At 38.8% G+C, this 23149-nt stretch overlaps 5 protein-coding genes across 7 annotated transcripts; 1 reads left to right on the top strand and 4 right to left on the bottom strand.

Annotated features, from left to right (window-relative positions):
- Nucleotides 1-2846: 2846 nt before the first annotated feature.
- LOC140793223 (putative glycerol-3-phosphate transporter 1) lies at nt 2847-7151 on the bottom strand. 2 transcript variants are annotated; one of them, XM_073144590.1, is made up of 3 exons: nt 6996-7151; nt 5392-6417; nt 2847-4101 (listed from the first exon to the last, which is right to left on the bottom strand). In XM_073144590.1, exons 2-3 carry the CDS (start codon nt 6344-6346, stop codon nt 3527-3529), a joined length of 1530 nt encoding a protein of 509 aa, XP_073000691.1. In that variant the 5' UTR covers nt 6347-6417; nt 6996-7151; the 3' UTR covers nt 2847-3526. The 2 variants fall into 2 exon arrangements, with proteins under 2 accessions (XP_073000691.1, XP_073000690.1); XM_073144589.1 differs by lacking the exon at nt 6996-7151 and adding an exon at nt 6746-6934.
- Nucleotides 7152-8390: 1239 nt separating this feature from the next.
- LOC140794117 (receptor-like protein EIX2) lies at nt 8391-10564 on the bottom strand. Its single transcript, XM_073145983.1, has one exon. The coding sequence runs from the start codon at nt 10535-10537 to the stop codon at nt 8543-8545; it is 1995 nt and encodes a 664-aa protein (XP_073002084.1). The 5' UTR covers nt 10538-10564; the 3' UTR covers nt 8391-8542.
- Nucleotides 10565-13334: 2770 nt separating this feature from the next.
- Nucleotides 13335-17703, bottom strand: LOC140793948 (uncharacterized). Of its 2 annotated transcripts, none has more exons than XM_073145736.1 (10): nt 17557-17703; nt 16300-17278; nt 15484-15568; nt 15273-15368; nt 15013-15165; nt 14804-14911; nt 14217-14336; nt 13981-14106; nt 13710-13793; nt 13335-13613 (listed from the first exon to the last, which is right to left on the bottom strand). In XM_073145736.1, exons 2-10 carry the CDS (start codon nt 17262-17264, stop codon nt 13488-13490), a joined length of 1863 nt encoding a protein of 620 aa, XP_073001837.1. In that variant the 5' UTR covers nt 17265-17278; nt 17557-17703; the 3' UTR covers nt 13335-13487. The 2 variants fall into 2 exon arrangements, with proteins under 2 accessions (XP_073001837.1, XP_073001835.1); XM_073145734.1 differs by having other exon boundaries at nt 17553-17671.
- Nucleotides 17704-18314: 611 nt separating this feature from the next.
- LOC140794045 (actin-depolymerizing factor-like) lies at nt 18315-19711 on the bottom strand. The gene is made up of 3 exons (XM_073145856.1): nt 19526-19711; nt 18965-19230; nt 18315-18637 (listed from the first exon to the last, which is right to left on the bottom strand). The coding sequence occupies exons 1-3, from the start codon at nt 19526-19528 to the stop codon at nt 18487-18489; spliced, it is 420 nt and encodes a 139-aa protein (XP_073001957.1). The 5' UTR covers nt 19529-19711; the 3' UTR covers nt 18315-18486.
- Nucleotides 19712-20365: 654 nt separating this feature from the next.
- LOC140794043 (tubulin beta-2 chain-like) lies at nt 20366-22201 on the top strand. Its single transcript, XM_073145853.1, has 3 exons — nt 20366-20857; nt 20970-21239; nt 21326-22201. Exons 1-3 carry the CDS (start codon nt 20464-20466, stop codon nt 22003-22005), a joined length of 1344 nt encoding a protein of 447 aa, XP_073001954.1. The 5' UTR covers nt 20366-20463; the 3' UTR covers nt 22006-22201.
- The last annotated feature ends 948 nt before the right edge of the window (nt 22202-23149 follow it).

The following is a 23149-nucleotide window of genomic DNA, read 5'->3' as shown; positions in this document are numbered from 1 at the left end:
TGGGGCCTCTATTCTTTCTTCATCTAATCCTTGTGTCTTCTCTATCACTTGCTTGTCTGCCTGCTGCTCTCTTGTGCATTGAACTTGGTTGAGTTCCTTTGTGTGTTTGAATCCTCCATGGAATTACCAGCAAAATGGTCAATGGCATTTGCAGCAGTTGATCAGATGATCAAATTGCTGTCGCCTGTCGGTTGGTGAGGAGCCACCTACTCGTATGGGCCCCATGCATCACAGATCTCCATGACATAACGAATGGCCCTGATCTTGATGAACATTGTACTACCATTCAGGTTCCAAGTACTCACATCAGGCATGCTACTTTGCACAATGGCCTAATTTAATGCTGGTCTTTCTAGGCTAAATCACATGGCATGTGTATTATCTTTAGTTGTTAACTGTTAAATAAGATATGGAGAAATTTATCGAAAACACCCCCAAATCTTATTTTTATTATTATTTATATCTTACCTTATAGATATTTATCATACATTTTGCTTTTATTACCTCTAAAACACACTGAGTTCACTTTAATACAATAGCTAACAGAGAGTAAAGAATATCTGTTACTTTAGGAAAAAAATTACTTATGGATAAATTTTAAATTATTTCTTGTGGTTATACTTAAAATTAAATTATCTCGTTCAGTGTTCATTTATATCACTTTAATCCGTATGGTTTAGACTATTCTAAACTTAACAAAAAAAGTTTTACCCATATTTTTAAATTGAACGAAATTTTTTATTTCAATCTTATATTTAAAGAGACGGGCATTGTGATAGTTAGATAATAATTAAGATGGAAAGTGTATTTTGTTCTAAATTTGAAGAATAATAGAGGATGCGTAAATTTAATAGGAGAAGAATAATTTTGATGTTTTAATACTCATTATAGTGGAAAAAAAAAATCTCTATTAAATCTTCAAATATTTTTTGTACTTTCACTGTTAAAACATTAGTCTAAATAATATGAGGCAAATTGATTTAAATGGAAGTTTCACATTTTAAATTTATCCGATACTTGAAATACTCCACATGTGATCATAAAATTTGATTCCGATTTTATTTTTATCTTAATCTTAAAATTTTCATTCAAAGATATTAAGATTATTTTGCATTTACAGTTCATTTAACTCATCAACATGGAGGCGAGGAGCAAAATACTACATAAATCATAGGCTTTTTAGATAAATTTTCTTGAAGATCTTTCATCCATGGTATAAATATTGTTACGGGTATATCAAGAAAACAAGGACCAGTAATTCCTTTAATAAAAATAAACAATGACCAGTTCCCACTGGCCCCTGGCACAACAACATGATGCATCTATGGAGCCAAAGATAATTTCATCATCTAGTTAACAATTCCAACAGTAGAGAGGCATTCTGTCAAAAAATGCAAAGGTATGTGCTCACTCCGGTTGCCTTTATATATATATATATAGTGTTGGGAAAGAAAGAAACCCCTCATAAAAGGGCTCAAGGGACCACATTATACTTAGCTGGGACCTTGTTATTCTGTTGTTGTCTTCAAGCAATATACAAAAGTTAAAACCCTACTGGGGTAGTTCTCTCACAAGGGACCACTGTCTTTTCTTTGGAGATGAGCCAAGAAGCTAAGACCCTTCATGAAAATCTAAACCATTTGGAATGGCTGGCCTTGAGACTGCCTTTGTTTCCTTCACCAAGTGTGGAGGACCATCAAATTTTGGATCACAGCTAGCTACGAGGGACATTTACCAGGTGTTGAATTCTCTAGTATTTGATGTGTTATTATACTAGGTTGTTTAAACTTCATTCTTTCATACTCACTGCTTATATTTCCTCCATTTTGTCAGTCGAGTAAAAGATACTAGGTGGTTTATCCTTTATTCTTATACCTCTCGAGAAAGAAAGTTTTGTCCTTTCTCGTGGCAAAATAAGAACATCACCATCCTCGCAAAGTTTCCAGGCAGGATGGGCCAGAGAGAGAGAGAGAGAGAGAGAGAGGTACTCTTACATACAAACTTCAAGAGAGAATAAATTGCCATAGAAGAACAAAAGAGGTTGGCATGCTCAGAGCCAGCGAATTCTTGTCCCTTTCGCTCAGTGATTTGTTTCATTGATGCAATACAAAGATGTACCAAAGAAACACAGAAGAAGAGGATAACAAAATTACTATTATCAAAGTTACTAGTTACTACTATTTTGTCTGATGATATAAACACATCCATTATTATTCTTAGGGCAATGCCAATTTAGTTAAGATGAAGTACCCCTCCATCAAGATAATGGAAAGCATTGTCACCATCTATTCTAGCATATAAATCCACCCTGAAAATGTTGTCTTTAGTCGTCTGAGCCTTAGGAAAAGAGATTCTTGAATATGAGAAGGAGCCTGTGTGAAGGCCACAACTGGACCAACATTCTAAAGCCCCTCAAATAGAGAACAAAGGTCTTCAAAAATCCATAGCTCAAGTACTCTATAAGGTTTTCATATGTTAAAAGTGCCATAATTCCATAAAGGTGGTGGACCTCCACTTTGTAAGATCCACACCCCAAGGAGACTATTATTATATCCCTTGGAAAGTGTTAATAATGATACGCTATTAAGCTTTTCATTGTACAAAGGGGAGATTAATTACAAGCGAGATAAGTCGGATGAGGTTGGTTTCATGGAGAAGACTCCTAGAGTTGTGGGATTTGGTTTCAAGTTCAAGATTGATGCATTGGCCTCTTAAACCACCTCATTAAATCATACATATTAAGTTAAATTCCGTAGGCCTCTTAAACCACCTAATTAAATCATACATATTTAAGTTATATTCCGTAGTACTCTTACCTCAACCTTTATAGTTTCATTCCTTCACAATGAACTCAAAAATTATATTGCTCTCAGTGTCTTTCATGTTGAACTTGATAATAGTACATATCTTCTGAGTTATGGATACTGATGGGTATTTTACTAGAGGTTTCTATCAATCTACCCTTGAGTGATCCCTGTTGAATCATATACTCGGGGTATCTAATAGTTCAAGTACAGTTAATATAGTCGAACAAAGCACATTACTTCAGGAATCAACCGACAACCGCCCGTAAGGATCTCCCCTCATCCGGCTAGGAAACAAAAAGAGACCTTACAATGCCAAGCATCTTATTGAACGTCCAATGCCTGCTGATAAAGAAAAGCTATACGAGAGAATCTCCCTGCATTTATTTGTCTAAGCAGCCATCTTAGTTTGTCACAAGGCATCTGATTATTGAAAAGGAGGACGAAAAGAGATGCCGTCTTTCCTCCCACAAGCTTCAGAGAATAATAAGCATCCTGGCAGAAGAATTTAAATTTATAATGGCAGAACCCCCAAGAAGTATTTGCTTCATCTTCAGATCCAACATCTCAAATAGACATTGTCAGACACCCTTCTCATTGGCAACAAAAGGAGTTGACAGAAAAATGTAAAACTTACGTGAACATTGCAAGTTAATCAGATCTTAGGTAGGAGATATTGATTCAATTTTGCACCTCCGAATCAGAGGAAAAACGAGAGCAGCTCAACACTGCTCTTGTGGATCCATGGCGAAGGAATGTTGGAGAGCAGCTACTGGCAAAGGTCTCTTAGCCTTAATCTTTGTAGAGATCTCAGCCGTCACAAGTTTTGACAGGAGCAGCCCAGCCACGAGTGCTGCCACCATTAGCATAGTGAATACTGCATTCCAGCTTTTAACTGAGATGTAGCCTGTCAGCAAGGGACCAATTGCAGCTCCGATTGAACCAGTCCCATTTATGATTGCTGTCACAGTAGCCAATGCCCGAGAATTGCCAATCAGAGAGCTGTGTGTGCCTAGATCGGCTGAGACGGCTGTTGTTATCAAAGCATAGGGGCCATTCACAAACATACCAGTGATGAACATGAGAGCAATGTTCCAGTAGATTGAGATGCTCCCATAAATTCTGTAGAAGTAGAGAGCAGGTATTGCAGAATACATGAAGCTAGCAGCAGTAATAGCTCGAGCTTCAAGTCTGTCGGAGATGTAACCAGCAAGGATTCCACCAAGAACACCTCCTATATCAAACAATGTCGACAGATTTCCAGCCATCGCGTCTGACAAATAACTTCCACCGATAGCTGCAGGTGAAGAATGCAGCATGATGTAAGGTTTTGTGTAATTAGCAACATGTTTCAAAATATGATAAATATGTACAATATGCTTCTTGTATGTTGGTAATATGTTTCAAAACATGATAAGCTTTATGAAGGTTTTAAGAAGAAACTCAAGAGGAAGACAAGTTTTAATATTATGCTTCTAACCACCCAAACGTGGTTCTAATTAATGAGGATGAAGACTTTTTGGGTGTCAGGCATTAGAAAATTGGTTCTACTAGATTGAGAACGAAACTGATGAAGAATACTTTAATCCAAGGGGCATTTGAATGCACTTAAGAAGATTCATTTTTTCTAAAGATGCCGTGGATTATTTGAAGAATCATTTTTTACCTTTTGTGGCAGAAAGATATAAGAAGACTTTAACCTAACCCTAAAACATCTATTTCACTACTTTGTTGAGGCTTTTTGGAGATCATCTTTATGACTTCGGGAGGGTTTACGGTGGAACTTGCTAAACAGACATAATTTTCCATATTAAGGGTTATTGAGCTTAGGAACCAATCACGGAAAGAAATACATCACGAGCAAATATAATTTTACAGATATAATCATGAATATTGACGAACGACTATAAGTTAGATTTGTAATTGCTATATTGATTTTAATGATTGATTTGATCTTGATTAGAATCTATAGTTTTTCACCTTGGCTTTAAGGTTTTTACGTATAAAAGTTTATATATTTACGATCATATTCTATGCTTATTATATTATGTTATATTATTATTTTAGCATTTGGGAGACCGTTTCCTTGGGCATTTTATATTATACTTTATTTATTTATTTATTTATTTATTATTATTATTATTTTATATTACATTAAATCTATTGTTTGTCCAATTGTTAAATCAGCTTGTTTTCTCAAAAAATGGAAGCCAACATTAGAAGCTGTGCACTAAGATTGTCAGGGAAGCAAAATTAAAACATTTCTATGTGATTGCTGTTAGCCAACTAACTATTTTAAAATCTTAAGCTATTAGATAACAGTAGCTTTATATTTTATATTCTAACAATTATGAAAGGCTAAAGAAAGAAGAAAAAAAAAATCTAATACTCAGCATTGTCCTAGGAAATTCTAGCTATCTTTTCAGCATTCCTTTTGTTGGTGATTAAGGTAAGTGTGCACAAACTTATTAATCTTTCTCAGATCTAATTCACAACCAAGAGATGCTCTATAACTGAGAACTCTATTGCCTTGTAAATTTTAGCTAATTTCAGTACCAAGAACTGAACGTATGAAAACTGAACAAACCTGTGTGGCTGATGTAGAAGGGAAGCCAATAGAGGAATGTATAAGCCACCAATTTGGAGAAAAAGAGACAGAGAGCAAATGGCACAACACCTGGAATCTGCCAAGCTTCAATGAACCCAATTGCTTTTCCTTGACCATCCGTTCCTCCTGTTAAGAGAGGTTCAGCAATTTCATCTTTCTCTGTAGACTTCAAATTCTCTTCCTCCTCAATTCCTACCACCTCAGGGCTTACAGGCAAGAACAGAAACACTATCAATCCAAGAAAAGAAATGCTAACACCGGGAATGGCGAAGGACCAACCCCACCCATACTTAAGTAAAGCAGCAGCAATTAGTGAGCCAAATATACTGCCTATTGATGTATTTGCGTTCCAAATCCCCATAATTAGCCCCCTCCTGCTCTTCCCAAACCAGTTTCCGACGACAGCCACAACTGAAGGCCAGCCAGTTGACTGAAAGAGACCAGCTATCACCTGAACTAGTAAAAAGTAATAGAAATAATGCACATTTAGCCAGTAACCAGCTCCAAAGAGGGATGTGAAAACACCAGTCCCCAGCAATCCAACGCTTAGAAGGATCCTTACATCCAACCTATCACCTAAATGGCCAGCAAAATACATGCCAAATGCATACACTGACATGAAGGCCATATCAATCTCCCCAAGCATTGCAGTGCCATCTACGGTATCAAATGGCGCCCAACCGTCGGTTACGCCTGATGTTTGAGGATCAAGAACACTTTTCACAATACTTGATGCTTTTCTAGCGGCGTGATACATAGCATATGCTATGAATGTCAATACCAACACGATCGATTGGTATGTTCTGAAGGAGAAACGAGTGCCTCTGATGTGTTCCAAGTATCGAATGCCAAGGGGTTTGTTGTTTTTGGCCTCGCTCTTTTGTTCATCCGACAGACCCATGATTTTACTGCAGAAGTTCTTACTTGGTACCATTTTAGAACAGATGACAATTCACACACACACAAAAAACAATACTAGTTGTTCTGCTATACCAGGAGTATCATCTGGAATTAAAAGACAAAACGAGAAGCACATCAGCAAATAAGAACTAGCATTACTCTATTGGAATTCAGAAATTTTCACATGACTAAAATTATTATCAACAATCTGAAAGCTAATTAATATGCAATCTTCAAATATGGCAATTTGAGGATCAATTGTATCCGATGGCCTAAACCCACGTCGAAATTACTAGTAAAAACCTAATTTTAGTAGCAGTAAATATCCAATAGACGATCTCAAGCTAGAAAAGTTGCGATAAAAATGCATACTCCTACCAATGTGGCCCTAACCATCACATTCCAGTCTCGTGGATCAAAAAAGATCACTCACCTCCCAAATAGAAAAAAAAAAAACCTTTTAACTTTCCTTTTTTCCCCTCATTTTGCTTTCATAGATTGAAACTGAGCCCACCGAGGAGAAAAAGGAAGATAAAATTGAACTTTTTAGCAACAAGACAGAGACAAAAACCCAGAAGAGAGAGAGACTATAGAGATCAGTTATCCTGAAACCCTGGGAATAAAATAATCCGGCAGTCAGAATAAAAATACGAACTCCATTAACTTATGCTGCATACATATACCTGAAACAAGAATAATTCGAGAAGTTATTCTCAGTTCTCTATGCTGGTTCGCCGTAATCCTCCCCTGCTCTAAATAGCGGTTCCTGCCGCTATCCGAGACGTGGACGCACCGCGACGCCACGGGAATCTTTTAGAGATCACGAGACGACGCTCTCTCCTTCGGTCTACATCTTTGTCGCGATTCGTATCTTATCCCGAGAAATTCTAACTTATTCGAGATATTTTTATTTTTTATTTTTTATGATTTTATCTATCGTAATAGAAATAGTTGTGATCAGTTGTAACAAAATTTGGATAATTAATTACACGTTCATCCCTCCACTATTGCCTAGTTCTACGTAAACCCCTCAAACAGGATAAATATTTTTTCTGTTAGCTATTTATTATACTCTCCGTTCAAGTGATATATGAAGAAATAGTAGAATAGTCATTAGAAGTTTTTGTGAATTAATATGATAAATATAATTTAAGAGGAGAAAATTATAATTTAATATGCAATAGAAATTTTACAAATACCCACCACATTCTTATCGAAGTTTAGATTTTCGAAGTCCATGATTTAGGAGCACAAGTTTGTGAGACAAACTAACGTACAAATGCAAAAAAAAAAGCACGTGTTCAAATCTTTCAATTATTGTAAGGCTACTACTATTTCTGACAGAAATTATTGTAGGGCTACCACTATTAAATTCTAATATTATTCGTTGCCAAAGATGCTTTCTATACTTTTTTATCCGAAATAGATTGTTACTTAAATTTATTATAACTGACGCTCTTGTTTACTGTAGTCTTAACAAAAATATTAAAGTGATCAACATTTTTAAAAATGCTTATCAGCGTTTTTATTGTCAGTTTTTTTTTTTTTACTTAATTGCTAAAGAACTAAGTTAAAGATATTTATATACATAAAATGCTTATCTATTCAGTCTGAATTAATTGACATTTTTTAGTAGGAAAAAAATGCTGATTAATTTAGAATTTTTATAGTAAATTAGACTCTATTTACTAATAAATTTAAAAAATAATATATTTCTGTAAAATAAATTTGGATCTGAACTAGTTGTCAAAAAGTCTCTTTTTGTGAGGTTCACTTTTGAAGACTTGGTAGTAATGATGCCACTCTTTATGTGGTCACACAAGTAAACTTTTCTTCTCCCTGCGTAACCATATATATATATAAGATGCATCCTTATCAAGTATCAAATTGAAGGTTACTGTTACCAATGTGCAGAAGTGCCAAAGAGATGCCATCCAGATGCTAATTAATCAGAGGATTTAAAATAATATTGGGTCTGAGAGAGCTAGGAATTTTTTATGCATCACAACATTATTAGCCTGCAACTGGAAGTAGGTACATTGATATCTCATCAAACTATTCACGTTTAGCAGTGGAAAGATAGTACTTTTAATTACTAACCCTGCATGTGACTAGATAAAAGGAGGAATGGCTTGTCGTCGTTATTGTATGACTTCAACGAGAGATCTTGAGAAGTACACAAGCATAATGTTAGAAATTAGTTAACACTAATCCTAATAAAACATGGCCTCTAAAGCCAGTCATACATAGTATCAATTAAATGGAAGAATTCAATTCTCCATGTCTCCTGCAACAATAGCACACCAAATATGGCCGTAACTCCAACTACAAATCCTGCTGGTACTCCAGAGTAGAACCACAGCATTTCAGATCCATCTTCATCACTACTAGCAGCATAAGAACTCGTCGGTTTGTCGTCGAATTGGCACCCATCTGTTAAAGGTGGTCCACATAGACCTTCATTTCCGATGTAAATCGAAGGATAGTTTAGAGTTTGTAGCTGAAAACCTGTTGGAATTTCTCCTGTTAGTCTATTGTATGACAAATTCAAGTGACTCAATGAAGTCAAGTCAGACATGCTTGAAGGAATGTGGCCTGAAAGACTGTTTCTTGAAAGATCTAATGACAACAATCGATTTAAATCGCCTACCCTCTGAGGGATCTCTCCTGTTAATCCATTGTTCGAGAGGTTAAGCACAAGTAAACCCAAGAGTTTTGTCACCTCATCAGGGATTTCTCCAACCAGTTTGTTGCTCGAGATGTCGAGATTCGTGACGAAAGAGAGCGTATTGCTGTACGCGAATTGCCTTCCACTTATGCAGACCATGACATGTTCTTTGTATCCATTCCAAGTTTCTCTAAGATGATCACCAGAATTCTGTACTTCGATCATTGAAGTTAGGTTGCCAAGAGATCTCGGTATTGTTCCTGATAGATTATTGATCGAGATATCAAACACGCGAACCAAAGAAAGATGCGATAATTCATCAGGAATTCGGCCGTCAAAGTTGTTCGAACGCAGGCGAAGAATTATCAGATCACGTAGGCTCTCTCCGATCCATGCCGGTATGCCTCCAGACAAGTGGTTGTCTGAGAGGTCAAGAACATTCAAACGAGTGCAGTTCTGCAGTGATGTCGGGATTTCTCCGGTGAGGTTATTGGCATTCAAGTGCAGTGATACAAGGGAATTCAAAGAGCCAACTGATGCAGGGATTGTTCCAGATAGACTATTGTTTCCTAGATCCATAATTTGGAGTGCTTGTAATTTACTCCAGCAATCAGGTAGTGTTCCAGTCAGATGATTTCCAGCCAACCAGAGAACTAGTAGTTGTTTCAGATCACAAAAGGACTCCGGGATGCTACCGTTGAGGAGATTGTTAGAAAGCTGTAGACTTCTCAGCATGGGCATTTCGTGTCCTAAATCAGAGGGAAGAGTCCCTTCAAACGAGTTGTCATTCAGATGCAACATTTGGATGTCAGGGTGCAATTTAGGAATTGGGCCCTCAAGCTGATTAGAACACAGGTCCATGAAAGTGATGCTGATAGAATCCATTGAAACTGGTAGCATACCATTGATTTGATTGAAAGAAAGATTCAAGGAGACAATATCACTGGTTATGAGCCAAAACCAATCTGGAATTGCATCTGAGATGCTTGCATTGGAAATATCCAAATTGGAAATTCCAGTTTGTGTGTGAAGCCATGAAGGAAAAGGAGGACCCAATTGGCAGGATGACATGTAGATGTGATCGAGTTGGAAAGGAGGAACCCAATTTGAACTCACTTTCAAAGATAAGCTATTGAAGGACATGTATAATGCCTTCAATCTACTAAGCTTGGCAAAATGAGCTTCAGAAACAACTCCAGTGAAGAAATTTGAGGATACATTTAAGATGGTCAGTCTATGCAGCTGACCAAGAGATTCTGGGAGATCTCCAGATAACTCATTAGACTGCAGATAGAGTACTTCCAATGATGACAGCTTCTCTATGGACTTAGAGATGTTACCGGATAATGAATTGTGGGCAAGATTAAGTACTGTCAGTTTTGGAATTAGGTTAGGATAGCAAAGGGATAGCCCGTCGATTAATCCGGCCATCTCCCCGGTGATGTTGTTCGACGACAAGTCCAGGGACTGGAGGTTGCAGAGAGCTCCTCCTTTGGTTCTTGGTATATTGCCCTCTAATTGGTTCCCACTAACATCAAGAATTCTGAGGCTTGGCATATTAAACAACCAATTAGGCAGCCTTGAACTGATGTTGTTGCTAGAAAGATCAAGAACATCAAGAGAGGTGAGGTTAAGGTATGGAAGAGATTGAGGAATGGTATTTAGCCCACATGAGAATAACCTAAGAACTGATAGAAAAGGAAGCTTACTGATTTCAATGAGCCAATTGGTTGCTTCAGAAAGATCTACCATCCCCATATCAAGATACCTTAACAAGGAAAGATGATGAATCCAGCTAAGATCATCATCATATAGCCCAGGAATGGTTATGGAATCATCTGATCCAAGATCAAGGTACAGAAGACTGGAGAGGTTGCCTAGATGATGAGGGATTCTCCCACTGAAGTTTGCATTGGAGAGATTGAGATACTTCAAATTTGTAAACGCGCCGAAGAATCCCGGAATGTTTCTTCCCTTGAAATCATTCATGCTCATATCCAAATAACTGAGATGCTTCAACCCAAGTAAAGAAGGATCCATCTCACCACTCAATGACTTGGCATTTAGATCGAGTCTGGAAACAAAACCAGTGTGGTTTTGGCATTCGACACCTTGCCAATCACAGTAGTTATTGCCCTCCCAAGAAGAGAGCTGATTCATAGGATCTTCAAGTCTTTGCTTGAAGGTGAGAAGAGCCATCCTCTCAGACTCAACGTAGCCCAAGTTGGGCGATGAACTGCATCTTATTCCGATGCTGAGGAAGCTAACAACCAGAACAAACGATAGAAAGACGAACTCTCTCATTGAACTAGTCCACATTGCATGCAGCTAAACTGTACTATTATGAGTCTATAACAACGCAACAATATTTAAGGAGATGGACAACAGCAGTGAAGCAATCGATACCGGAATTTGGTCAACAAATTAACAAGATCTGGTAACGTGCATAGACTGTCTCTTTGATTCCTTAATGCGACTAAATATTCTTAAAAGCCCACTTGACCGGACTGAGAAAAGTAAAATTAAATCTACTCTCAACTTCTCAACCTTCCAGAAAACACATCCGGCGAAGATAGGTTACAGATAATTTACTTTTAGATGCTGTTCTACCATTTCATGAATGTTTGAACGCCACAATTAATGTGATTGAGTACAATGCTTATATAATGATAATAATAATAATAATAATAATAATAATAATAATAATAATAATAATAATAATTTAAATATATTCAAGTGGGTGGACTTGTTCCAGGGACCTCAAGTGTAAACATGACCGAGTATTCAGGTTAGAGTTCAACGCGTGGCGAATTGCTCCATTCCCCTCTGAATTGACCACGATTCTATTGGACATAGCAAAGGATGTTGGTAAAGAGAGACTTTTCATTATGTTAAAAAAAGAACAAAAATAAAAATAAAAAGAGACGTTTCATTGTGATTTGTGAGCACCAACTATAGAGTTTTTAAAATGTGAAGCAGATTCAACTCAAAGAGAGGATCACAGAAAGCTATATAGTCATGCGTATCATATCGATTATCTGAAAGAAAGACACCTAGAAGTCCTCTCTTCATAGTCTCCAACAGGAGCTGTCACACAAAATTAACCACAACTCCGTCTACATATCCTGCCAGGGGATTCCACAGTAAAACCATTACCTCAGACTCTGAAAAAAATACTTATACCTCGCCTGTTCGTTCTACGTGATCTTGCCCCTGCTATCCCGGCACTTTGTCAGGCTTGCGCTACAAGGGAGTGGAGCCCCCTTGACTACTATCAACATAAAGCTGTAGACTGACCAATTTATTACATCACTACGCATCACAAAGACTAGTAGACTACTAGAAATTCGCAATATTTTGTTAATTTTTTTGTATCAATTTGTTATAATTTTTAAATTATTTACTAAACTAGTACAATAGTTAGCATGTAAGCACTATGTAAGGTAGGTAAATCGCTATTTAAATCAAAATTTTGAGATAGCAATTTATATGGTAATATATCTTAGAAAATGTTCCTTCTTAACTATTGAAAGCGTTTTATTGTGTCCTGAAGGAATTAAGTAATAAAAATTATTGATTAGCAAATGACTTTATAAACCGTTTTTTATGTGAGAATATACTTTAAATAAAAAATCTACACAGTTGTTTATACGGCATAAAATATAGAAATCTAAATACATAATTTATAAAGTATAGTAGAACGGCAATAAGTTTTAGGACTAAATTCACCAGGGACTACACTATACATGCTCTGATAAACGCATTTCCACAATGAACCAACCTATTCAGAGCTGATATTTTAGGCAAACAAGAAAGATGAGAACTTTGGCCCAAAACAATAGTCAGAAGAGCCCACCTTATATTAAATAAATCAAACTGATCAATGTTCATCTGTAGCAATGTAAACTGAAAGCTACACGGGTAGAAGAAACTGGGTAGATTGTATCATTTCTGTCCTGCTAATATTTTGGAGAGATTATAACAGTAAAAGCGCCTGTTAATAATAATTACTGCAGTCCAAGCACTCACTCATGGTTTTCCAAATTTTCCAGGTAAAAATGTCTATTATTGCATGAGAAATGCTTCTGATAAAAGCTTTTAACAAAAGTTGTCGATGATTAGGTGAGCATCACCAAAGCTTTACAGCTACTATGAAGAATATAGGTTACCATCCAAAAACCCTGCGATAAAATCTCAAGTAATTCAAAAGGCAACTATTGTGCCATCTAAGACATCTTAAGAAATGTACAATTCTGCTGAATCATTAATCAGGCAACTTAACACAACTAGCATATTCTGGTATCCAATTCAGAATAACTGCATCACAGAGACCAATCAAGCACAAAGTAGCAAGTTACCAACCTAAGGAATAAAAGATCAATTATCCAAGAGCAGAAAACAGCTCTGATGAAATAATTCACTTCCAACGTCAATATGATAAGGTCACAGGGGACTTAGAGATAACAGAGGTACAAAGTAATTCATGTGAGAGAGCACAATATAACATTCACTTCAAAAGAGTTTTAACTATGGACTTCACGTTCAGCTTCTTGAGGTCAGTGTAAGACTGACCACAGCCAACAAACATAACTGGAGCTCCAGAAATATAAACCATGGAAAGCGCTGCTCCAACCTGCAGATTAATTTCATAGTGGTTCCAAGATAAGCTTAAAATAGAAATACATCATGCATCTGTCTTAGAAGAAGTTTTATAATTAACATCTCAAACCTTATCATCAATTGTGTCAAACTTGGTGAGCAGGATACCATCAATCAACCTGGCACTAGGAACTGTTGACAGGTCGGCTAATTTCTGCACGAGTTTATCATCATTGTTCAACCAGTCAGTAAAATTAACTACAAATTTTACTGAACCAATGTATTCTATGCAACAGCCTCAGTCCCTGCCCTCTTGTTTCTTGTCAACAGGCACTCCTTTTATGATAGACTGAGATCTTAGAGAGAACTTGCAAATGAGATGACCACAAGAAACTAATTACCTGATTAAATTTTGACAGTTGATCAACAGCATCATTTCCAACTAATGCCTCTCCAACGAACAAAACTAGATCTGGGTTATTGAGATTGATGAGCTTGGAGAGCGCTCTCATCAGTGGCTCATTATCCTGAAATTTTACACGTTTGGGAAATTCATAGTTAGAGAGATAAACGCAAGGAGGCAGAGATTTCATAGCTAATAAAACTGAAATTATAACACATCTCAATTGTTTATAACCTGCATACGGCCGGCTGTATCAACAAGAACAACGTCCGAATTATTCCGACTAGCTTCCTGAATAGCTTCCTTTGCTACAACTGCAGGATCTTTTTCGTATCCTTTTTCAAATATAGGTATCTGCAAAGCATTTTGCCCTGTCAGCTTTCAGGTGTGTAAGGTGGAAAAAATATCAATTGAAACTAACCGACAACTCCACAAGATTTGCTGTTTCGTTGTGTTAAATTATTCATGCAAGAGAGGAATGCTTATAACTTCTAAGTAGCAAGAGAGATTTCCGAAACAAAAGGTAGAAGGCAACCCGTATTAAAAAAGTAAACCCAAAACGAGTTTATCATGAATTTACACCATTTATCAAATGGTTGTGACCAGAGTTTCAGCATGTTCGCTATGAAGTAGATGAAGCTACTTTATGTACCTAAAACAGAAACATTTGAAAGTTTCCATGGGTGGGATATAACTTTTGCCTGAAGAATTGAAGATCACAGGGGAATGTGCCTCATGTATAAGAAGAATACTTTGAAAATAACGCCAATGTTTCAACCTCCAAATAACTGAGTAACATACCAACAGAAAAGAAGCATTACCTGAAGCCTGCGGGCATGAGTGCGAAGTTGCTCAACAGCACCTGATCTGAAAGTATCGCATGCTGCTAACATGACACTGACATCATGCTGCAGAAGCCAGTATGCAACCTGTGTATTGTTTAACAGAAACATGCCATCACAGTATCAGTCAAACTCCGTTTACTTCCCAAGTCCTTGTAAGACTATGAAATAGATATACATATACTGACCTTTGCAAGATTGGTAGATTTCCCAACTCCATTTACACCAACAAAAACAACAACATACGGTTTTCCTTGCTCCTTGGCAGCATGCACATCTCTCAAAATGTCAATGGATCGCTTTGGAGTTAGAATACGAAGAAGAGCCTCTTCCATTGCTGTCTGCAAATGTTACCCATACGTCAAATTAAAAAGGCTTGGAAAACATACATTGAAAATCTATGTCAGCAATAACAAAGATATTTAAAATAAAGAAGCATTTAACAAACCTGAACAGTTGAGGACACTCTTGTGAAGGATCCAAGCTTCTTTCCTTCAAGACTAGCAGCTACCGATTCACAAAGCTTTTCAGCAATCTCCTCTGCCTGAGTATCCATGATGAAGTGAACTTGTTAGCTAAATTAACAAGATCATTAAGAAAACAGCCCTCTGGAGTTAATGGACATGCTAGTTAAGCAGATTCTATGGCAAGACACGTACCACATTTTTAGTCATCAGCCTGTCTTTAAGAGCTTTCAAGGCTGGTTGCAGATCAGACTTCTCCAATACAGCATTACCTGAAATGCTGTTCAGAGAAAGAAAATAAAATAAAGATATAGATGTTAGCAGAAGAAAATTGCAATACTCCATAATTGACATTTTATACAAGACTGTATAATTGTTAGATTCGATAAATCTTTCTGCCCTTGAAACAGTGAAACAAAGTACATCAATTCTTTTAACTAATATCTAGTTAAAAACAAAAGCCCAAAAGGAAAACATTGCCCTCATTTAGATAACCAAAAAATCACTCAGCAAGAACTGCTTGTCCAATTAATAGAAGGCATCATAATGCTTTATTAAGATTTATTAGAAGACAAAAAATAAAAGCAGCAATCTGCAAGTAAAGAATGTTTTCCTCAATATCATAGATAGCTTCAAAATAAAAAAAAATATTATATATACTGGAAAAAATCACTTAGCTTACAAAAGCCATAACAATTTTATTGCGGCGAAAGATAACGAACACGTGTAATAAAATAATAATTACATGTTAACCATAAAACCAAATCTCATTCGTAGGTAAATTTTGAAGCTAATAAACTTTAAAAAAACAAAATACTTCATCCGAATTGGTAATTAAAGTTGCAGCATAATTTGTTCATACAACCAACTAAATAAATAACTAAAAACCTCATTAAGCATGACAAAGTTGCATATGATATATTAATCAAACAAAGCTATCAGGTTGCAATTTGATCATCCATTCAAACAATATAAATGACAGAAAGCAAGGAACAAAACAAACCAAATTACCTCTGAAACATTGAGGAAAACCACCCTTTTTTCTTGGTACTAGGTTTGGCGCTCTCCACCTCCTCATCTTCCTCACTCTCGCTCTCACTGCTCACAATCTCCTCCTTATCCATCATGCTCTCGCCATGATTTGCTGCCACAACATCCACAATCTCTTCCCCTCTCTCATCAGCTGGATCCGTGAAATCCAGTTTCGACTCGGAAGGTGAATCATCCCAAACCCTATTCTTCTTAACAATCTTCTTGGGCTCACCCTTCGGAGCCTTACTAACATTGTCAGCCTTTTTCCCACCTTTGGAGCGCATCTTTTGCAACTTATTTACATCGAAAGCCCCAGCTTCAGGGCCTCCGTTTTCTTTACCCTTAACAGCAACACTCTGGGTGCGAGAACGTTCCCTAATTCCGTTCTCCTGCCCGTTTGAGCTACCATTTGCAAGCCAACGCCCCTTTGCCGAGTCACCATCGGAGTCATCTTTACCAGAACCACCGCCGCTGCCACTCTTTTGCTTCCTATTGCCTTGAGTCTGTCCTGCACCGGCCCCCTGTTTCTTGCCCGATAAGGGCGGGGCCCGACCAGCCTGCTTGGACTTCTTCATCTCCTCGGCGCGGGCTTCAGCCTCCTTCTGCAGCTGGCGGAAGGTCTCATCGAAATCATCATAAGAAGTGCGCTTTGGATCGTAGATCTGGGAGAATCCGGAACGGACGGCGGCGAGGAGGTCGTCGACATAAAGAAGATGGAGGATGCGCTGGTAGACGGCGACGAAGACGAGCCCGAGATCGTTGTGGAAGGCCCACTTCAGGGTGTAGGAGTCATGGGTGAAGGAGGACTCGGCAGATCGCTCCTCGAGGAGGCAGGATCGGATTAGGGCATCAATCGGGGAACCCTTGAGGGCGTTGCCGAGCTCACGACACGACGACCACAGGATCAAGCCACCACGCGTAAAGATCAAGAGCTGCTCCAACATCTCTCCTACTTGTTCTGAGGAAAAGAATAACAAAATCTGAATCAACGATCGAACGGGCTTCGAGATGAAGAGATTTAAGAATCGGGCAGATACGAACATACGACATAGATCGAGAGAATTAAACCGATAAAAGGAAAACCGTTCAAGAATCGAGATAACGATCAGATCAGAGTCCCGAACAAAAAGAGTCCGGAAAATTCTTAAGAATTGGGGCAAGCGCGCAAGAATTTTTCAGGAGATCAAATAAACGCCCATCAATAAGACCAAAGAGAGGATCCAGAGAGTTACCTACCTCGCGATCGAATTTGGGAAACCCTAGAAAGAAGGAAGATGGATAAAAATTTAAAAAATAAAATAAAATAAAAAAGAGGGGCGCAGAGAGATGGAATGAGAAGAAGAACGAGTTCAACGCTACTTCTCCAGAAGTAGAGGTTTATATATAGTAGTTGGGAAGTGGATGGAGACCGTATACGCTGACCGAAAACGTTGAACGCAACGGATGGCCCAGGGTAGAAGTCTGCACGCGGTCACAGGAAGAAGCCGACTTTAATACGAAATAGTTAGGCTCTTTCCTACATATCTTGGCCCAAATATATCCATCCATATTTTGAGAATTCTTTAGATTTTGAGATTTAGCTTTATATTAGATATAGATCTCTTCATTATCTTAATGATAGAATTGGGATTAATCCCCAAATTCTCTCTCTCTCTCTCTCTCTCTTCAGGTTTAGAGAATTTTATCCAATTCCATATCGGGATATCTAAAATATAATTTTCGTACATATTATATTAATTATGCCACAAAATTGAGTAGTATTAAATAATAACGCCACAAAATTCTTATTTCCAATATTCTGAAGACTTCTTTGATTATACCGGTTGCTGCTTCAAGGCTTATGAGTATTAATAAGACTTGATTATTTGTCCAACTTGTAATATTAGACTGCTCTTAAAAGTCAAATCTGAATTGACATTAGCACTGCATGTCCATTCAACAGACAAGTAGTGTGTTTAATTTGAAGAGCTGCTTTACATGAATTGAATGCCATATGATGCAGCTAAGTTGCATTTATACTCCTTGGAAGAAGAAAATGAAATACACAGTGTAGCACGATAAGATTGTCTTAGAACAGAAGAATTAATTGACATATTTCATCAGATAAAAGTCCAGCGACAACTTGGAGAAAAGCTCCAAGATGGAGTCATGGTGGTGGTCAGTTCTTCAGAAAGCTCTCCCTTTGACGATATCAATGCTCATCTCACTTGGATCAGTTGCTTGAAGCTCCACTTGAATGCCATCAAGCTCCCTCCTGAATCTGTCCTTGGAGCTGGCGTAGAGCATTTTACTCCTTGTCTTTGATGTATCAGGAGACCTGCAAACAGAATGAAAGACATTTTGACTTCTCATGAATAGTTTTTTTTTTTCTTTTCACTAATGGTGTTTATTTTTCCATCAATGAAAGATTTATCTAGTTGTTCACTCAGCACCACGAGTTCTGGGCCACGGAAGCTTAGACACTACTAACATGGCAAGTATAAGCATCTTTTGTAAATCTTTCCTCCTAGACAAACCCCAACACTTCAACCTTTGAACTGGATTATGTATAAAATGACAACTTTTGATAATAATTTATATCTATTTGTACGTAAAACAGCATGAAAATAGCTTCGAAATCATAGATCGTGACTTCTTATTTTACCATGAGATGAAGAAAATCTTGCTCTTTTGGCAGTTCTCATTAGTGACAAAGTCGAAGTCAAACACAGCGTAGCGGCACTCGTTCGGAGGCAAGGACGCGGCGAAATCATCGTAGGTCTCCTCAGGCTGCCCAAGCTTCTCCACCATGACCTGCTGGATTTTCTCATCGATCTTGAAGACAATAAAACGGAAGTTCCTCTTTGCCTTGAGCTCCAAGAACCTAGCCTTACAATCATCATGCACAGCCATTCCCGACGCCGAGTTTGCCTTTGCACAATGGATCAATATTAAGACAAACGAATATTATCATCAACAAAACAAGTGGAAACCTTTATAAGCTTAAGTTGAATTAACTATACCATATATCATCATCATCATCATCATCATCATCATCCTATCTTATAAAATATCCATAATCTTATGTTGTTTGAACAAGATTTGGACAATGATGAAGATTTAACAAGGAAATGAAATGTAGATTAATTGCTATTGCTAACATTAATATGAGAGATCGAGAGATAGAGACTCAAACGCTTAACATTGAAACAGAATGGAAACTGACCATGGTTTTTGTCTCAGAAGAGGGATCGGCCGGACCCAGGAAATGGTGGGGGGGAAAAAGAAAAGAGAGAAGAGGAGGGAGAGGGTAGAAGAAGGAATAAAAATGTGCAGGAAGAGGTGCTCTGAAACGGTGGGGCGGGGAGAAGGAGAGAAACGTGGGAATGAGAGGATCTGATGGGGAGGCAAAGAAAGGTGGGGAGGTATTGGAGATCTCCGAAAGCACTTGTTTGATGCCACGTCTTCTATACTGGCTTTGACCCAGTCCTCATTATATTTAGTCCCAGAAAAAGAAAACATCTAACATGCTCACCACCACCCACCCATGCTGCCAACTTCGATCTCCAAACAGCTAATAATTTAGGTTGCAGTTAGTTACTAAATTAGGCTGTGAATAGGAAATAATTTGGGTATATATTATGATGTTTCTAAGGTTTTAACGTAGAACTCATATAACATCCACTTGGGCTTGGAGGCATGCGGCTTCTGCAAGCATATATGATTAATCTTAGGATGCAAGAAGAGCAATGGCCAATGGCCCATCCAAGCATCAGAAAAATGAAACATAATATATACTACATGTCTTGAAAATAATATCTATTTATTAGAGTTCGTTTGTTTGTCTAAGGTTTGAAGCACATATGCTATAATACCACATTAATGAATAAAATAAAGAGAAATAGCGAGGCCTTTTCCCCCTAAAATTTTCACCACGGATTTCAAAATTCCCAATTCCCACTAAAACCAAACGTCCGTTACGCATCTCCGTGAAGAAACTCCCGTTCCAAACGGCAAAAAGAACGCCGTCACCACCTCCTCTATAAATACCCCATTTCCCCCCTTTCGTCTCTTCACTCGCCACCAGCAAAACCCTAACTTCGATTAGCGGCCGCATCCATCTACACACCTACACTCGTCTTCCGCCGTCCGATCTGCGTAAAGATGCGTGAGATCCTCCACATCCAGGGCGGCCAATGTGGCAACCAGATCGGGGCCAAGTTTTGGGAGGTGGTGTGCGCGGAGCACGGCATCGACGCGACCGGCCGGTACCACGGCGACTCAGAGCTCCAACTCGAGCGCGTCAATGTATACTACAACGAGGCGAGCTGCGGCCGGTTCGTCCCCCGAGCTGTGCTCATGGATCTCGAGCCGGGAACGATGGATTCCGTCCGATCTGGGGCATACGGCCAGATCTTTCGGCCCGACAACTTTGTCTTCGGGCAATCTGGGGCCGGGAATAACTGGGCCAAGGGGCATTACACCGAGGGCGCCGAGTTGATCGACTCGGTTCTCGATGTCGTCAGGAAGGAGGCCGAGAACTGCGACTGCCTCCAAGGTGAGAATCTCCACTCTTTTCATCGGTGGTTTCAAAATATGTACTTGAATACGTGGTAGTTGTAATCTTTATAGCCATAAATCGATGCTATGTTTCTGCTTGATGCTTGCAGGATTCCAGGTCTGCCATTCTCTGGGAGGTGGAACTGGGTCTGGGATGGGGACCCTTCTCATCTCCAAGATCAGAGAAGAATACCCAGATCGCATGATGCTCACCTTCTCCGTCTTCCCGTCTCCAAAGGTCTCTGATACGGTTGTAGAGCCTTACAATGCCACCCTCTCGGTCCACCAGCTGGTGGAGAACGCTGATGAGTGCATGGTTCTCGACAATGAGGCCTTGTACGACATTTGCTTCCGGACTCTAAAGCTCACGACCCCTAGCTGTAAGAATCATTGATTTCTTAGTCAAATTGATGAGTTTTTATATAGCTTATATGATCGCCTTATACTTTACTTGTGTTAATCTTAGTTGGTGATCTTAATCACTTGATCTCTGCTACGATGAGTGGGGTCACTTGCTGCCTCCGCTTCCCCGGTCAGCTCAACTCCGACCTTCGGAAGCTCGCCGTCAACCTGATCCCCTTCCCCCGCCTCCACTTCTTCATGGTCGGGTTCGCCCCTCTCACCTCCCGCGGCTCCCAGCAGTACCGCGCCCTCACTGTCCCGGAGCTTACGCAGCAAATGTGGGACTCCAAGAACATGATGTGCGCCGCTGATCCTCGCCACGGCCGCTACCTCACTGCCTCTGCTATGTTCCGCGGCAAGATGAGCACGAAGGAGGTGGACGAGCAGATGATCAACGTGCAGAACAAGAACTCGTCCTACTTCGTCGAGTGGATACCAAACAACGTCAAATCCACTGTTTGCGACATCCCACCGACGGGGCTCAAGATGGCGTCGACGTTCATTGGAAACTCGACCTCGATCCAGGAGATGTTCCGCCGTGTTAGCGAGCAGTTCACCGCCATGTTCAGGAGGAAGGCCTTCTTGCATTGGTACACTGGTGAAGGTATGGATGAGATGGAGTTCACCGAGGCGGAGAGCAACATGAATGATCTGGTATCGGAGTATCAGCAGTACCAAGATGCTACGGCAGATGAAGAGGGTGAATATGAAGAAGATGAGGAAGCTGAGTACGAGGAATCCTAAAAACTTTTTACCTGGCATCTCTGTTTTGTCAATTGTTCTGTGCTCCTTTTGGTTCTTTCTGATGTTTCTCTTTAAAAAATGGGGTTCTTGATGTATCCTGGAGCAATATCCTATTGCTTTCTTTTCTTTCCCTGCAGTATCCTTATTTTACTTGAACATTACTATTCTGATGAAGTCTTTGCTGCTTTATGAACCATTTCCAGTCTTTGCTTTCTTTCCGGTATTGTGGGTAATCATTCATATGCTAGAAAGTTATCTAGTTGGAAGTAGAATCTGTTTTTGAATTCAAAGAATTCTGCAGGTTGATGAACATGTAGGGCGTTGGGCCCTAGCAGGCCGCTCTGCTCGGGTTCCCCAAGTGGCTATGTTGAGGGGCAGCGCGGGTTTGGTTTCCTCTCTCTCCTTTCTCAAGTGTGGCTAAAGTGAAGGGGGAGTTGTTAATCTAAATATGTTATCAGGATTAGATATTTAAGTGTAGATATGGTAAATAGAATATTGATTCACGTTAACTCTTTAATCACTTATTTCTCTACATCTTAGATATCCATGCACTTGAGATTACTAAGTTTTTTTTTTTTATCACTTCGCCGGATGTGATCACCAATGGGGCGCATGTTCTATATTTATAGGTCAGAAGGGGTTAATTTTTTTTTATTATCACAATTCTTTATCGTTAGGGTGTTGGAGGAGCTCTTCTCCTTCCTAGATTTCTTTCTCTTTTTCAATTGTTGTCATCCTCTTCTCGTTGTCTTTTTAAGGTATTTGGTGAAATCTATTCTTTGCTGCATTCAATGTTATCAATCTTCTTTTCGATCACTTGCTTTGCCTCTAAGTTGCTCTTATCACTGCTGGACCCTCTTTCCATTATCCACATCTATCTCCCTCGTTCTTTGCTATCATGTCATTGTTTCAGATGCGTCGCCACTATTGCCATTGCCTACAGTAGATCCAGTGGCTTGATTGGTCCTTGGCGAGATGGTTTGAGATTTTGTTTTTATCACCTTTGCAGTTCCGAGCGAGCATGCCACCAGTTGGCAGATCATAATAAAGTCGTATACTAATTTTACTCTTGTTAGTTCTGAAGGTGTGTTAGGATTTAATATTTTATTTTTCATTGCAGTGTTATTTTATTATTGTAATCTAA

This window comes from Typha latifolia, chromosome 8 (genome assembly GCF_019914945.1).
Source record: "Typha latifolia isolate L0001 chromosome 8, TyphaL0001v2, whole genome shotgun sequence".
In the NCBI taxonomy this organism is placed as follows: Eukaryota; Viridiplantae; Streptophyta; class Magnoliopsida; order Poales; family Typhaceae; genus Typha; species Typha latifolia.
This window is presented reverse-complemented; position numbering and strand designations above follow the sequence as displayed.